This window comes from Plectropomus leopardus, chromosome 7 (assembly GCF_026936395.1).
Source record: "Plectropomus leopardus strain MGB_pleo_1.0 chromosome 7, ASM2693639v1, whole genome shotgun sequence".
In the NCBI taxonomy this organism is placed as follows: Eukaryota; Metazoa; Chordata; class Actinopteri; order Perciformes; family Serranidae; genus Plectropomus; species Plectropomus leopardus.
In genome coordinates, this window is record NC_142182.1 from 3,315,130 (window position 1) to 3,329,716 (window position 14,587).

At 40.5% G+C, this 14,587-nt stretch overlaps 2 protein-coding genes across 2 annotated transcripts; one reads left to right on the forward strand and one right to left on the reverse strand.

Annotated features, from left to right (window-relative positions):
- Window positions 1–1,545: 1,545 nt before the first annotated feature.
- Window positions 1,546–8,649, reverse strand: LOC121950651 (serine/threonine-protein kinase pim-3-like). The gene is made up of 6 exons (XM_042496723.2): window positions 8,372–8,649; window positions 7,313–7,422; window positions 6,197–6,247; window positions 5,272–5,635; window positions 4,386–4,562; window positions 1,546–4,292 (listed from the first exon to the last, which is right to left on the reverse strand). Exons 1-6 carry the CDS (start codon window positions 8,442–8,444, stop codon window positions 4,105–4,107), a joined length of 963 nt encoding a protein of 320 aa, XP_042352657.1. The 5' UTR covers window positions 8,445–8,649; the 3' UTR covers window positions 1,546–4,104.
- Window positions 8,650–11,345: 2,696 nt separating this feature from the next.
- kbtbd13b (kelch repeat and BTB domain containing 13b) lies at window positions 11,346–14,006 on the forward strand. Its single transcript, XM_042496722.2, has one exon. It carries the CDS (start codon window positions 11,399–11,401, stop codon window positions 12,845–12,847), a length of 1,449 nt encoding a protein of 482 aa, XP_042352656.2. The 5' UTR covers window positions 11,346–11,398; the 3' UTR covers window positions 12,848–14,006.
- Window positions 14,007–14,587: the final 581 nt, after the last annotated feature.

A 14,587-nucleotide genomic window follows, 5' to 3' on the forward strand; every position in this document is an offset into this window, starting at 1 on the left:
AGTCAATCATTGGTCAGACAAGGACAGCAAACAAGCAACAAGCTCTGGAATACTTTTGATAATATGACCTAAAACAGTACATAACAAGTGCTTTTTTAATAATGCATTACAGGTAATGGTAGTTTATTTCAGTCCTTGTCAATACATAGATCGAAAAGGTGTAGGTTGAAGCTGAAACTTATTATACCTACCCTTTTTACTTGGAATATACTCAGGTTTTGCAAAAAAACAAAAACCCTAGAATTTGCATCCATCCTGAGCACGCTTGTACTTGTGTCGTTGAAACTTTCATTGTCATAAAAGTCAATGGCTGCATGCTCTTTAAACTAAAAGAGTTATGTATGTGTGGATTTTCAGATCATTGTACAACATAAAGTTAACCCTCAGTTGAAGACCAATGTCCTTAACTGCAAATAAACATGATGACATACCATGCTCTTTAGACTTTTGAGTGGGTGTTTGAACTGAGTGATAACTATTCAATTCTGGGAAATTGTGCCACAGTCTTTCTAAAAAAAGTTTAGGTTAAATAAAAATTCTTTACTAAGCTCATGAGAGTTTTTTGTGTATATAAGCTCCTTAAGGAGGCTCTTTGATTGAGTTTCCTGCATAATGAGTATTTTTTTATTGTTAACTTTAAGTATTTATTTTAAGTGTTCATGAATATAAAGGTGTCATTGAATCTGTAGCTGCAGGTTAACGGACACCGTCCCTCTCTTGTTTCGTCCAACATCACTGTCCCGACGGATGGCGCCATCGACTCGCCGTCACCTACTCTTGTCTGTTAGACATTAGGCTTCTGTGTCCGGCTCCTCATCTCTTTCCCGCCACAACTACCATCAAAACACAAAAACACACCGGAATTTCCTACAGAACCGTCGGCGGTCGACTTGCATCATGGGTAATGTAGGCACCAGGTGGCTTGAAGAAGACATTAGATTAAAAGCATGAACATATTGTTAAGTAAACATACTCTTTTTTCCATTTCAGAACTATATCAATATGATTATTAAATCATTAACACTAAATATATTGTATTATTGGATGATAATAAGTGATGCATTGTATCATGTAAGAGCTATTTGTTATTGTATTTAGCTGTTTACGCATTATAATAATTATTATTATTTATTATCATTAATAATAATAATAATAACATTGATGATTATTATTATCATAGATAGATACGTCTTTGGTTCTGTGTTTGCTTGCTTGTTTTTGGATTAATACATTTCAAAATGCAAGAACAAGGTCCCCAGGTACTTCTTATTGTCAACAGTCTCAGCCTTTTTATAGTGCAATTGGGATTATCATTATTTTTCCTAAAATCAATGTTAAGTTCCTTAGTTTTCTACACTTTCATGTCAAGGAAGTTGGCATCACACCAGTTAACAAAAGCAGGAAGAGCACAACCATGGTCTGTCTCTGAGCTCTATTAATGCCTCCCTAAATTTTGTGGTATTCTATGAGAATGTTATGTGGTTATTTTTTAGGTAATGTGGTTGGTACAGAGCATATCAAATGGCAAATACAAAACACAGAAAAACTTTTTATACAAACACATTTAATGACAAAAAAATCCTTGAAAAAATACATACATATATTCCTGTCAGAACTGTACATTTCAATACACAAAAAACTGAAAACTGAAACAAAAATCTGTGAAATTTAAGAGTATTATTATCTAACGTGAGAAAACTTAAACCTGAACCTGATTTCAATAAAAAAAAATATTTGAAAAGTAAGACAACTTAATAACCAAAACACGAGGAATGTCTCTTTACTAAAATAAATAAAACACAGAATGTACAAAACATATAGAAAAGTATAAAAACAAATACATACGGTTAACGCAAAATGATAAAAAGGAATATTTGCATTGACAGTGCTTTTTACATCCCAACACCAAGGGAGAGAAAAGACAAACGATAACCAGTCCTGCACCAACAAAGAAGACAATCAACAAAACAAGGAAAGATAAACTTTTTTGAGCTAGGAGACAACCTAAAGAGGGCAGGACCACTGTAGCACCGGTGAGCAGAGAGAACTGTCACATATTTCTCACTTAAATCATAATTTTACTCATTTTAGCCTGTATTTCTATCAGGAAAAGTCCTCACCTGCATGTGTTCAGACTAAAGTAAACACTGAAGTACATGATGTAAACGTTACATGAAGAAAACATTTATACTGTATCAAAAAGTCATGTTTTGGTATCAGAATTTAGAGTCTTGGGTCTTGTGTGTGTGTGTTGAATGTATGTTAAACGTCAGCAGGTGAGGGTCTTTCGCCTGTGTCATTGCTGACATCTCAGGGTAGGTGTGGTGGAGGGTGTTTCCTCAGAGGACAGGAAAACATTGTTGTGACTGTTGTGACCAAAAGACTGTATTTAGTATGACAAGGAGGGAAACAAGCCTTGAAATACATTTTTGGACATGCACACTTATCACACTTATCGATTGTCAAAAGCCCTTTTTACACAGAGGTGGCATTATAGAGCCACTATGAAGTCCCTCATTTATGCTTCCTTTGAATGTTTACACAGAAAAAAAACAGCAGCAGCATTATGCCGCTCCAGGGTGGGATTTTAGACATGGCGGCATCAAATCAAAAGAGGTGTGGCAGGAGTAACGTTTCACACAACAGCTTCATTGTACTTTCTGACATACAGCGATTTTCTTATCATTTTACATTTAGTCTTTGGGCTTATGATAGGACTGCTGATTTTTCCTAAAATCTTATGAAATATATCAAAAACAGTGGCTGCAGGTGCCTAAACACTACATATACTACGAAAAGGAAAACTTATTCAGTGGTTTGTCTGATTTTAAAAATGTCCTTCAATTTGTGATCAGGCAGCCCCAGAGAACATTTCCACCAAATGAAATTCAAAATTTCCTTTGTGGGTACATGGGGTTAAATTTATGGGGACACATTTATATGAATTTTAACCCACATTTTTCTTGCAGTTGTTGTTCGTTTAGCAATAAATGACTTTGACCTTTAAAGGCCCTGACACACCAAGCACATGGTCAGCCGTCAGCCTCTGGTGGTCCGTCTGTCTCCGTGGTCTTTGCAGTGTGTTTCGCATTCCTGGCACTCGTCGTTTTTTTTTTTCGACCGTTTCAGCAATTCCAATCGGTAGCAGTGAAACCCGTCGGTGAATGATATCACTCTGATTGGCAGTTCAGCTCAGCGCACACTGAGAAAACAGAGGTGAGGAATGTAAACAAATGGATAGACGTCCGCTGTCTGCTGTTATGGAGTTATTCCCTCTCACACAGGTGCAGATCGTACGTGCTGGCAGTCAGCGGAGGTTTTTGCGGTTTGTTCTTGTGCAACTTTTTGGCCGAGAAACAGCTGACGTGAGGTGATGCAACAGTAGCCTTTCGTCACCACTACCTCTTCAATGTCCTTGTGGTGTGTCTAGGCTGTAGGACGTTCGACAATCCACTTATTCACTTTCTTGCCGAGTGTCAGATCAGAAGATCTATACCACTCTCTACATATGAAGCTACAGCAGCAAGTTTTTTTAGCACAAAGACTGTAAGCAGGGTTAAACAGCTCTATCCAAAGCTGACTGCACATATCAAACTAAATATTAGGTTGTGTCTCGTCTGTTGTACAAAACCCGAAGCATAAAAATGACAGTTCACTGTTTTATGGGGGTTATACAGTATACTGGAATATTTCCTGTCTTTGCTGGTTACTTAACCACATTTATTTTGGGTTAGAAGTTAGAACTTTATAATGTAAACTGAAAGAACCTCTGAAGAACCCTCCACACCTCCAGACTAACCCCTGATCTGCAGTTGGGGACGCTTCGCTCACAGCAGCTTTCAAATTCAAGGCACTGAAACAGGATCATCAGTCAGGTGCTGATGCTCTATAAGAGCTGCTCCACAGTCTGTGAACAGGAGGGGGCGCTGTGAAGCAGCACAGAGTCAACTTCACCCTGAACTGTGACCCCCAACTCTCTCCTGTCCCCTGAAAGCATTTCCTCAAAGCGGCATACACCACAAACACGAGGGAATTGCTACCGGTAGCCAGCTGTCCAGCTGTATCAAGTCCATGCCACTTCCCTGGCAACCTCTCGTTAACCAATCAGATGCTCTGCTGGCTGGAGGAAGTCGAGGAGGAGGAGTCAGCTGTGATGGCGTGGAGCGTGATGCCTTCATTGTCGGTCTGCTGCCCATCGCTACCCGTCACCCAGGGGTGGAGGAGGATCTGCTCCAGCGTCGGCCGATCAGATGGCTGCTGGCTCAGACACCAGCCAATCAGCTGCTGGCACTCTGTGACAGAAATACGAAGAGATGAAATACACTTACACATCTAAACATGATCCTGTGATCTGAGCTTAGTTGACTCATCGTGCTCATACTAACCTGAGGAGAGTTTACGTCTGAAGTAGACCTGTCCTCTCAGTATCTCCTCGTCCTGTTCGAAGGGGATGTCCCCACACACCATGTCGTACAGCAGCACACCGAGAGACCAGACGGTGGCTGAGCGACCGTGGTACCGGCGAAACCGGATCCACTCTGGAGGACTGTACACCCGCGTACCTGGAGGAGGAAGGAGGCGTTAGATGTCTTATATGTTTGTTAATACTATATGACAGAAACTGAGGCTCAAAATATGCTGCGGCAGTCACCATGGCAACAGCATCACAAAGGTGCAGCGGGAGGTGACAGATCACATTCATGCTGTTCATCAGCGAGGGCGGCTGACATTTCTGGAAAATGTACTGCTTTGAAATAAGGTCATGTTTACCGTGATCATGAGAAGAGTCCATCTACATGTCCCCTCATATGGTATTTACGACCTCGTAATTCAAGAGTTTGTGGAAGCTCTCCGTTCACGAGCTTGGACATGTTTGGTGATGTTTTCAAAAATGCCACAGGCCATGCAGGGTAAATTTTTAGTAGATGGTAAGTTAAAAAAATTTAATTTTAGTCAAATAGAGCTGTAATTGTAATTTTATATGCCTGTGTGTAACTGTTTCAGAGACAGTTTGATTTTTATTGTGTATATTCCAGTAACAAATTTATAATTTGGCTGTGTAATCTAAAAACAAATTACTGTTGCATCTGAAATTAATATTTATCATTCAATATCATTCTCAAAATGCTTTCTAAGTGTTTATTTTACAACTTTAAAAGGCCAAACCAACAAAAAACCCTCTTTCTTGCTCTGTCAGTTTGCTTTTGTGATGATGACTGCGCCTGTTACTGTCAATGGAGCTCCTAGATTCTGATAGATGATCAAACTCACCATCAAACTCTGTGTAGGCAGTGTCTTTGAGGAGTGCCCCCGAGCCAAAGTCGATAAGTTTGATCTGCCCGGTCCTCAGGTCCACCAGCAGGTTCTCATCCTTAATGTCTCTGTGGACGACGCCACAGGTGTAGCAATGACGGACCGCCTCCAGCACCTGCAGGAAAAAGCCGCGCGCCGCCTCTTCATCCAGGGCGCCATGCTCCGTGATGTAATCAAACAGGTCCTGCCCCGGCTCGGGGCACTCCATCACCATCAGCCAGCCGTCCACCCGCTCCCACCAGTCCAATAACCGCACAACGCCACCAAACGCCCCGCTCACCTTCTTCAACAGCACAATCTCCAGAGGAACCACCGCGCCACACTGAGAGAGAAATATATCATCAACTTACCATCATGAAAGGTTGATACATTTAGTATTTAGTAGAAACGGCAGATAAGACAGTCAAAATATGAAAATAGTTTCATATCAAGTCCACATAAAGTTAGTAAAGGTGTCCCACAGGGCTCTTTTCTGGTCTCTATGCACATAAAAACTTTTTTGCATTTTTGTTTTATTTTCACTCGCATTTTTATGTGTGCAAACTGAAAATGTGTACTTAAACACACTTTTTAAAACCCAACTGAGAAACTGCCATGCTTACTCTAGCCTCTGATTACATCTAAAATCACGTCAAAGTACATTTTTAATAACTTTAGTAAGTTTACATTTTTACTAAATACAATTTTCAAAGTGAGCTCAGAAATCAAACGGCATCTTAAAATATTCCTGAAGGATAGAAAGACCCCCAGAAACAATCAAATTCAAATCTGGATGATACTGCCCCTCAAATAAAAGAATTACCTAACATATGTAGTTACCAAAGTGGTAATCAATCGAACAGAAATTTGTTATAAACAGTTAAATCTGCAGGTATATTCTCACCAGCGAGCCCCACTCGGTCACTCTGTCCCTGCATACATGCTTCACCGCCACCTGCATAAAAACATGAACACCATTAACACAAGGACTCCATACAGTTATATATAACCTAAAACATAAACAGTAGAATACATTAACCATACAGCAGCCTCAATAAAATATGTGATAGTTAACAATAGTGTGAAGTTTCTGTTTTGCTTTAATAACTGATTAACAGGATTTTCAATTCATGTTTTGGGTGATAAAATGAAAATATTATTATACCGTTTCCTGAAATCAGTGAGAGCAAAGCAAAATAGCAAGATAATTGTTTCAATACAAAGAGAGGGTGAGGCCTAAAAGGCCATATGTCTTTGTGAAAACAAAGAGCACATGCCAGGCAGGACTGCACCATGTCAAGCTGCACGGCTGACAAGAGTGGAACAGGAAGTACAGGGAATAGATTCTGCCTTCCAAATAAAAGCACAAAGTCAAAACAATTTTGAGGCTTTTTTAAAAGTACTTGTGATAATCTGGAAATGTTTTGTTTAAATCTAACCTGACATTTTTAAATCTAAGATTATAAATAAGAAACAGAAAAATAATATGTGACTTCATAGACAAAATTTAAAAAAATGTTTTGATAGTAACAAACATCACAACAGAGGAACCAATAACATGGCAGGAGGGTCATTCATTGGTGGCTTTTATTTATGAATATAGTTATTAAGGTGTGTTAGGTTATATATATATATATATATATATATATATATATATATATATATATATATATATATATATATATATATATATATATATATATAGAACCTCACTATGGGCTTGTTCTTATATTTTGCATTTCTATTGGATTTTGCATTGGGTATTTCACATTTTTTACCTTTGCTATACATTGCTTTTCCTGTTTATTAATCTTACTCCTACTCACTCTTTGTATTGCAACTGCTGCACAGCCATTCCAAGATTAAACGTTCACATCGTATTGCTATTTTTTGGAGGACTTTAGTGCGTCTTTTATTTTGAAGGCATGGGCCGGAAACGCAGCTGCTTGCATTGTGTTGCTCCACGCTGCGAGCCGCGGCCACGTGCCGGGACCAAAACAAAGCGGCTCCCCGCTCTTACCGGCAGCCCGTCGGCGAGGCGGACAGCCGAGTAGACCGTGCCGAATCCTCCGCTGCCGAGCACCGAACCCAGCCGGTAGAGCTTCTCAAACGGCTGCTTCTCCGCTTTGGCTGAAAAAACAAAAACGAATCAATTTTAAAATAGGATTAGTTTCTGTTATTTGAATGATTGAAAGTTGCGCCAAAATCCGTATCCCCCACCCCCAAAGCACCACCAAAAAAAAAACATCTTTATACCGGTGTGTCCTTGTTTTTGTTTGTTTTTTCTTACCTTGTGTGATGCTTTATAACCTAGCTGTAATAATAAATTATTTGAGAAAATACACAGAAATGTCTTAATACACTCGACCACACAGCCAAACGTCCTCCCATGACCCCTGTTCCCCTGACAGCCGTTTAAAAATGGTGGATTGTCTACAGCATATATTATTCAGTATTAAAACGTCTTTAGCTACGTGACTGAAGTAAAAAAAAAACACACAAATGCTGTTTAAACAGCTGATAATAATTGTTATTACGACATATCCACACATTTTGGAACAACAGATGACTTTTAAAATGGCCCCAGACTGTTTTTGTTAAAGGTCATACAGAAGCACACATCCACTGACCGAATGGTGGATTGAAAATGTATGAATTTAATAATTATTTTCATTTATTCGTTAAAACTCCAAACTTTGGCTGATCTTACCCCGTCAAATGTGAACATGTGGGGCGTTTAAAGCCATCGGCTGAGTTGATTTAAATATATTTAACTTTTATAATGTTTTTTCCGTTAATTAAGCAGAAAATGAATGTGTTTATCGACTAGTGAAGTCAGGAAAATGGCCGTTAGTTTATGTCGTTTTCACAGGACAATTACGACGTATTATGTGACCTGTCTTTCCGTGACCTGATTAGACCTGATACTATTTTGGTGAGGTCAGATCACTTGAGGTTAATATTGCGGTTCGGCGTCCCGGAGATGACCGGTCGGGTTTAAGGTAAGGAGTCAGGTCACTGGATGTAACGGGTCGCCGATCACGGTGTAACACCGGCACGTTGTCGTTAACATCGTTACCTTGCTGCAGCTTCGCCGGCAGATCCATGCTGCTCGAGATTTGGGAGAGTGAGCCCAGTTTGGAGAGCAGCATACTGCACGTGACTTCTACACAAAATAATGAAACTACACCAAAATATCCGTGAAAGTAATCCCAGATATAAACGGAGTCCTCGGTCCTTATAACCGGAAAAATGAGACGGTTAAGCGGTGAAGTGCCATCGGTGGCCCCGTCGACAATTTCTTAGTCCAGCATCCAGAGAAGCGCGCCACTCTGGCTCACGCGCTCCGCCGCTGCCAATATTTACAAACACCAGACAGATCCTTCCGCCTGCCCCGAGCTGAACCTTAAATAACACCACAGAAACACCCGCTTCATATCCAAACTAATGCATAAATAAACACCCTTGTTGCGACTAGTATCGGTTCACCATGGATTATAAGTCGGTGACGTGAAAAGGGAGCCCTAAACCACTGAGAAAACAGGCGGACTAGTTTTACGTAGTAGGACCTGCGCAAGGATTACGACAGGATCACAGTACACTACGGCTCATCAGAGAGGAGAGGTTACAAAATGCTCTAATCGCATCAGAAAAATCTTACATAAAAAATAAAAATAAATAAAATAAAAATCGTTTAATGATTATCTTAAAAAATACAGAAAAAATTAAGCAGAATAAATACAAATAAAACAATAAAATAAAAATACAACTGACAATGATATGTGGTTGTTAGGAATATAATAGCGCACCCAATGACAAACAAATCTCATTTACTGTAAATAAACAACACAATCATCACCTTTGAATTAATATTGTGAACTTATAATCAAACAGTTGCTCATTTATGCATCTAGCAGTTGCACAGCAACATTATCATTCATTTAGATTGGTGTCTGTGTCGCCTAATTTTATAAATATATATATATATACTTTATTTTGAACATGTAAAAATAGATAAATAAATAACATGTTCTATGCACATAAAAACACAATCAAAAATAATAATGAACATATATAAAATGATTTTCAATAAGCAACATAGTAGAAAGAAGCAAAATGCTCGTCTAGTCCTTCCGTTTTATTTATTTATTCTAACCCATTAATACACAATCATAAACCAACTCTCTGCCCAGCCTCCATCCCACCACCTAAACAACTGTTCATATGCTTCATATAGCCTATATACAGGTAATCAACAACACTATCCCAATTATAGAAAAAACATGAACAACAATGCCACCATTAGCATGCATTTAAACTGTCTGATGGTCTTACTCTGTTTGATTTCTTCCTCCAATCCATTCTACAAAAAGCACATCACAAATAGATAAACATATTTTAACATTTGTGCTTGCATAACATTGTTTCAGATTTGTCTTAAGTTATAACGAAATTCTCTTCATTTTTTAATATATTGCCAGGTAGTAGAGTATTTCTTGTTTGTACATTATTTGTGGCATCTTAAATTACATCAGTTCCATAAGTTTCAATGCAAACAAAGTGTTAGCATGTGCCCAACATCTGGCTTTGTTTATGATCCTTGTGGCTCTTTTATGTAGCATGCGTATTGATTGTAGGGTCTTTTTGTAGGTGTTGCCCAACAAACTGCCACACAGTAATTCCAATATGGTCAGTTAAGGGAACAATACAAAGAGTACAATGCTTTTTGATCCAGAGTGTTTCTTGTTTTGCCCAGAACTGCATGCTTCTTGTCAACTTTGCTAGACAATACTTTATATTGGGTTTCCAGCAGATTTTGTAGTCCAGTATCAAACCCAGAAATGTATTTTTATAATAACAACATCAATCACAACTTGAACTTATGCATTTATTTTACAATTTCCAAACAACTTGTTTTATTCGTCAACATTTTATTCAGTCCCATATTAACTCTCTTTTAGCTCTGTTTTTGGTCTCCACCAACTTTTGAGGGAAATATCTGTCATTTTGGCTGCTAAATGCTCCACTATGTGCACCAGCCAGTCTCTTAATGTGCCCGTCTGCTGCTAGTAAGCCAATAATGGAGAAAAAATAATAAAAATAAAACATAAAACTGCAGTCTTACAGTGCATTTGTCTGTGTAATCTTGTAATTTCATTCCCTGGCACTGTTTCTTCTTAATCTAGTGTTTTGCTCTTGCCAAGTTGGGCACCTGCAGCCCGTCGGACATATAGAAGCAGCACAACATTTCCCATAATCCCAGCCGTCTGCTCACAAACTGCTGTAGCCGGTGGGATTGTTTTGACTGAGGAGGCCACTGCCCGGTCACATGACCTGCTGTATAGCTGCCCACAGAGTCCAAATGTAGGTCAGTCCCTCCTCCACTTCACTGTAAGTGAATGTAAAGAGATGGATCTACAGAAAACAGTTGTAAGAAACTGCTGTTCTTTAAATTGATCTGATCTCACACTCCTGTATTGACGTTATTGTTTGCTCACCAGCCCTTCAGCCTCTTGGTCCAAAAAGTTTCGTGTCTCAAGAATATGATCACGAAGACATTTCACAACTCTACACTCAATTTTATTGACTTATTGTAGTAATATGTCATTTGTATGTTGAATTTGTCATGGTTGCTCACCCTTCAACTCCTTTAAGTACTGGCGCTCCACCCAATAGCAATAAGTATAATCACTGATTTTAACAAATAAACATAACTTTATGATGACAATAACAATACTACTACAAATAATAGAATTATTTAAAATGTTAAAACTAAACCTGCTAAAATTTCTAAAGCTCCTTTCACCTCCATTCTATTTTGTCAAAAGCAGACTCTCTGCAAATGAAAGATATAAGACAGTGAGGAAATGTGTTGTATTTTGGTTGAACTGATCATTTAAGTTTGCAGAAGCACATATAACAGGCTCTGTTCACATGTCGTCCACAACATGAATGTGACTCAGGTCATTTGTTCTCTTCTATTTTTATCTGTTTCTATTTTGAAAGCTGTGAATGAACTGAGAGTGAAGCTGCTCCGTGCTGAGCTGCTTCTATCCAGCTTGTCTTCAGGACTTTTGGAAACACTTCAGTCTCTGGTTTCATTTTCATGGAGGATATTTTTCTTGTAATGTCGGCTCTCAGCAGTGAATCAGAGGACGGCAGCAGCTGTGACGGTGCAGACGAAAGATATCTGCCATGTTGTGCTTCAGCTAAATTAACTATTGTGGTGGGAGGCACTCACTTCTCTGAGGAGAAGTCGTTTCTTGTTCAGAGCTGCGACTATTTCCAAGCTCTTTATCGCTCTGGGATGAGGGAGTGTCGGCAGGAAGAAATCCACCTCAAGTATCTGCGTGCTCGAGGCTTCCTTATCGCCTTGGCGGTCTTACGTGGTGAGATGCCTGACCTGGACGGTGATGACATCGTTGAAGCCATCGAATGCGCTGCTTTCTTGCAGGTGGCTCCGCTCACTAAGCATCTCATCAACCTCACTGATTCTGAAAACTGTCTGCTGATGTATCACACCGCTGCAACCTTCGGCCTCATGGACCTTTACCACGCTGCTGCGCTGTTCATCCGAAACATGTACACTGACCTGGAGGCAGAGGTTAAGAAGTCTTTACCATCAGAGCTGATCTCCTACATGGAGTCTTTGACCCCTAGTGTTTTTGTCGCTGTTGGGGCTCATGTGACCTGTGGTAGTGAAGAAACTGTGCACGCTGCTTCCAGGACAGTGTGCTACCTGGATGAAACTAGCAATAATTGGAAAGTGTTGACAGATCTTCCGCTGGAGGCCAGCACCTCAATGGCTGGGGTGACCGTTTTACACAACAAGCTTTACGTTGTCGGAGGAGTTCACGGACTTCACAAACAAGTCGTCAATTCTTCTTTCTGCTACAGTGTCGAAAACAACAGCTGGAGCCGGATCTCCAGTCCGGCGCAGCTGCGATATAACCTCAGTCTCGTGGGCGTGGACGATCGTCTTTACGCCATTGGAGGAGAGTATGAGCGAATGGTGATGTCTTCTGTGGAGACATACGACATTAAAACAGGAAGATGGGGGTTTGCTGCTCACTTGCCTCGACCAGCTGCAGGAGCAGCGTGCACCAAAGCCATGAGCAGGATATTTGTGTGTTTATGGAAGCCGATGGAGACCACAGAGATTTACGAGTACCTCTCAGGGAAAGATGAGTGGCAGCCGGTTACCACGCTGATCAGGCAACAGAGCTATGGACACTGCATGGTCGGCCACAGGGACAACCTGTACGTCATGAGAAATGGGCCGTCGGACGACTTCCTGAGATGCTTAATGGACTGTTATAATCTGAGCTCAGGCCAGTGGTCGTCTCTGCCCGGGCACTTCGCCAATAGCAAAGGTTCACTGTTCACGGCGGTGGTGAGGGGCGACTCTGTGCTCACGCTCAACAGGAGCATGACTCTGGAGTTCATCATTGACAGTAAGAACTGGAAACCCCGGCGACAGATGAAGGGTTTCCCCAGAAGTGGATCTGTGTGGACGTTTCTTCTCCGGCTGCCAGATGCTCTCACGCTGCAGTAATGGCTTAATTTGCTCTGGGATTTACTCTCAGACATGCATCTCCTACACACCTGTGCTTCCATATTTTTATACAGTAATTCATGTTTATAACTTCTTCAGTTCTTGGTCTATGGTGGCATCTCCAAAAATAAGTCAGAAGAGGTTTTGTGTCCAAGTCTTTTTCTCCTGCAACAGCCCAATCAGCAGAATAAAATGTTGGCTTTGCATTTTTCTGCAAACCACATTATACATTTGTACATTCATATGTTTATACATTTCGTACATATGGGTTTTTTTGCCCAAACCATAGACCAGTGATACTCAATTTACAGTCTGTGGGCCAAATCTGGCCCTCAGTAGAGTGTTAAGTGCCAAAAATTTGCTATGTCACAGTGAAAATAAATTTAATAACACTGGGATTTTTTTTGCACTTATACTAGGAGAGGACCCCCCTGCAGAAGTCTGGTCTAAGCTCTGATTGTCCTCCATTCCCTAGAAATGCTACTACATACTCCTGACTGGTGTGGGGCTGCTGCGATTGGCCCCTGCCCTCCTGTCATTTTACAAAAGTGGCCCCTGAGCAAAATTGGGTATTCCCACCATAGATTGTGTAAAAAAATGAAAATAGCTAGGATTATAATGGGATTATAATTAAAATTAAACTACTACTGTCCACTTGAATAGAAGGAAAAACAGAGAGAAGTGTCATCACAATGACCCAGAGCCCAAAGTGACATCTTCACAATCAGTGGGTTTCTATTGCAGATTTTCTCAGAACTTAAGCAATATTTAAAAAATGTTGATAAAACACAACTGCAAGATGACTGCATTTCAATTGCAATGATATTCCAAGAAGCATGGTGATTGATGTTCAAAACATTAGTGGTTTATTTCTACCGCACTAGCTGTCATTATTTCCAATCGAAGTCCATGGAGGCACGTTATGCGAATAAAAAATGGAAAGGCGAGCCCCTTATATGTGGAAGCGTCCACGTATGAGGGATTTCTGGGAGGTGATAGTCCATGACATCACAGAGGAATTGTGGATTCAAAACTTCCAGATGATTCACTCAACTTTTGAAGAGTTATGGGATGCAATAACAGCTCTTTTAGTGCATGCTGCATCGTGAGGGAGCCAGTTCCTACTGACAAGCACATAACTGGAGTATCATGTGATCTAACAAAGCCAAAAAAAGTGTTTCCATTGCAGTTTTGCGAAATACGGCTTTTTCAAATCACCTGAAATACCACCTCATGCAAGCTTAAAAACTATTTTTTTGTGAGAATTGGGAGTTTTTCAGAGAATGACATATATGAGTTTGTGAAGTAACTAAAGCTGTCAGACAAATGTTGTGAAGTAAAAAGTACAAGTAGGCCACCTTGACTTTGTACTTGAGTAAAAGTATTAGATACATTTCACCACTGGTTCTAGTGGCAGTGAAACAGACAGCAGCTCTTGTGGTCAGACTCTGATAACCTGATTAATGTCCACAGAGTGAAGCTCATCCATCACTGATTCAGAGCTCTGTTTCTGGCTTCGCTCCCAGACAGACTCAAGCCCAGAGGTTGTGGAGGGTGTCGGCCCGAGCGCCGTGTCCCAGCCTGACCCTGGCCTCTCTCTTTATTCCGGGTCAGATTTTGCATCGCTGGCTGCTGCTGGCGTCCAGCCCGGTTGCTGCCCGTGGTGCCTGGCTCTGCCTGCCGTTAACCCCCCCATCATCATCATCGGTGCTCGGTGCCAACAGGAAATAGAGGCTGCTG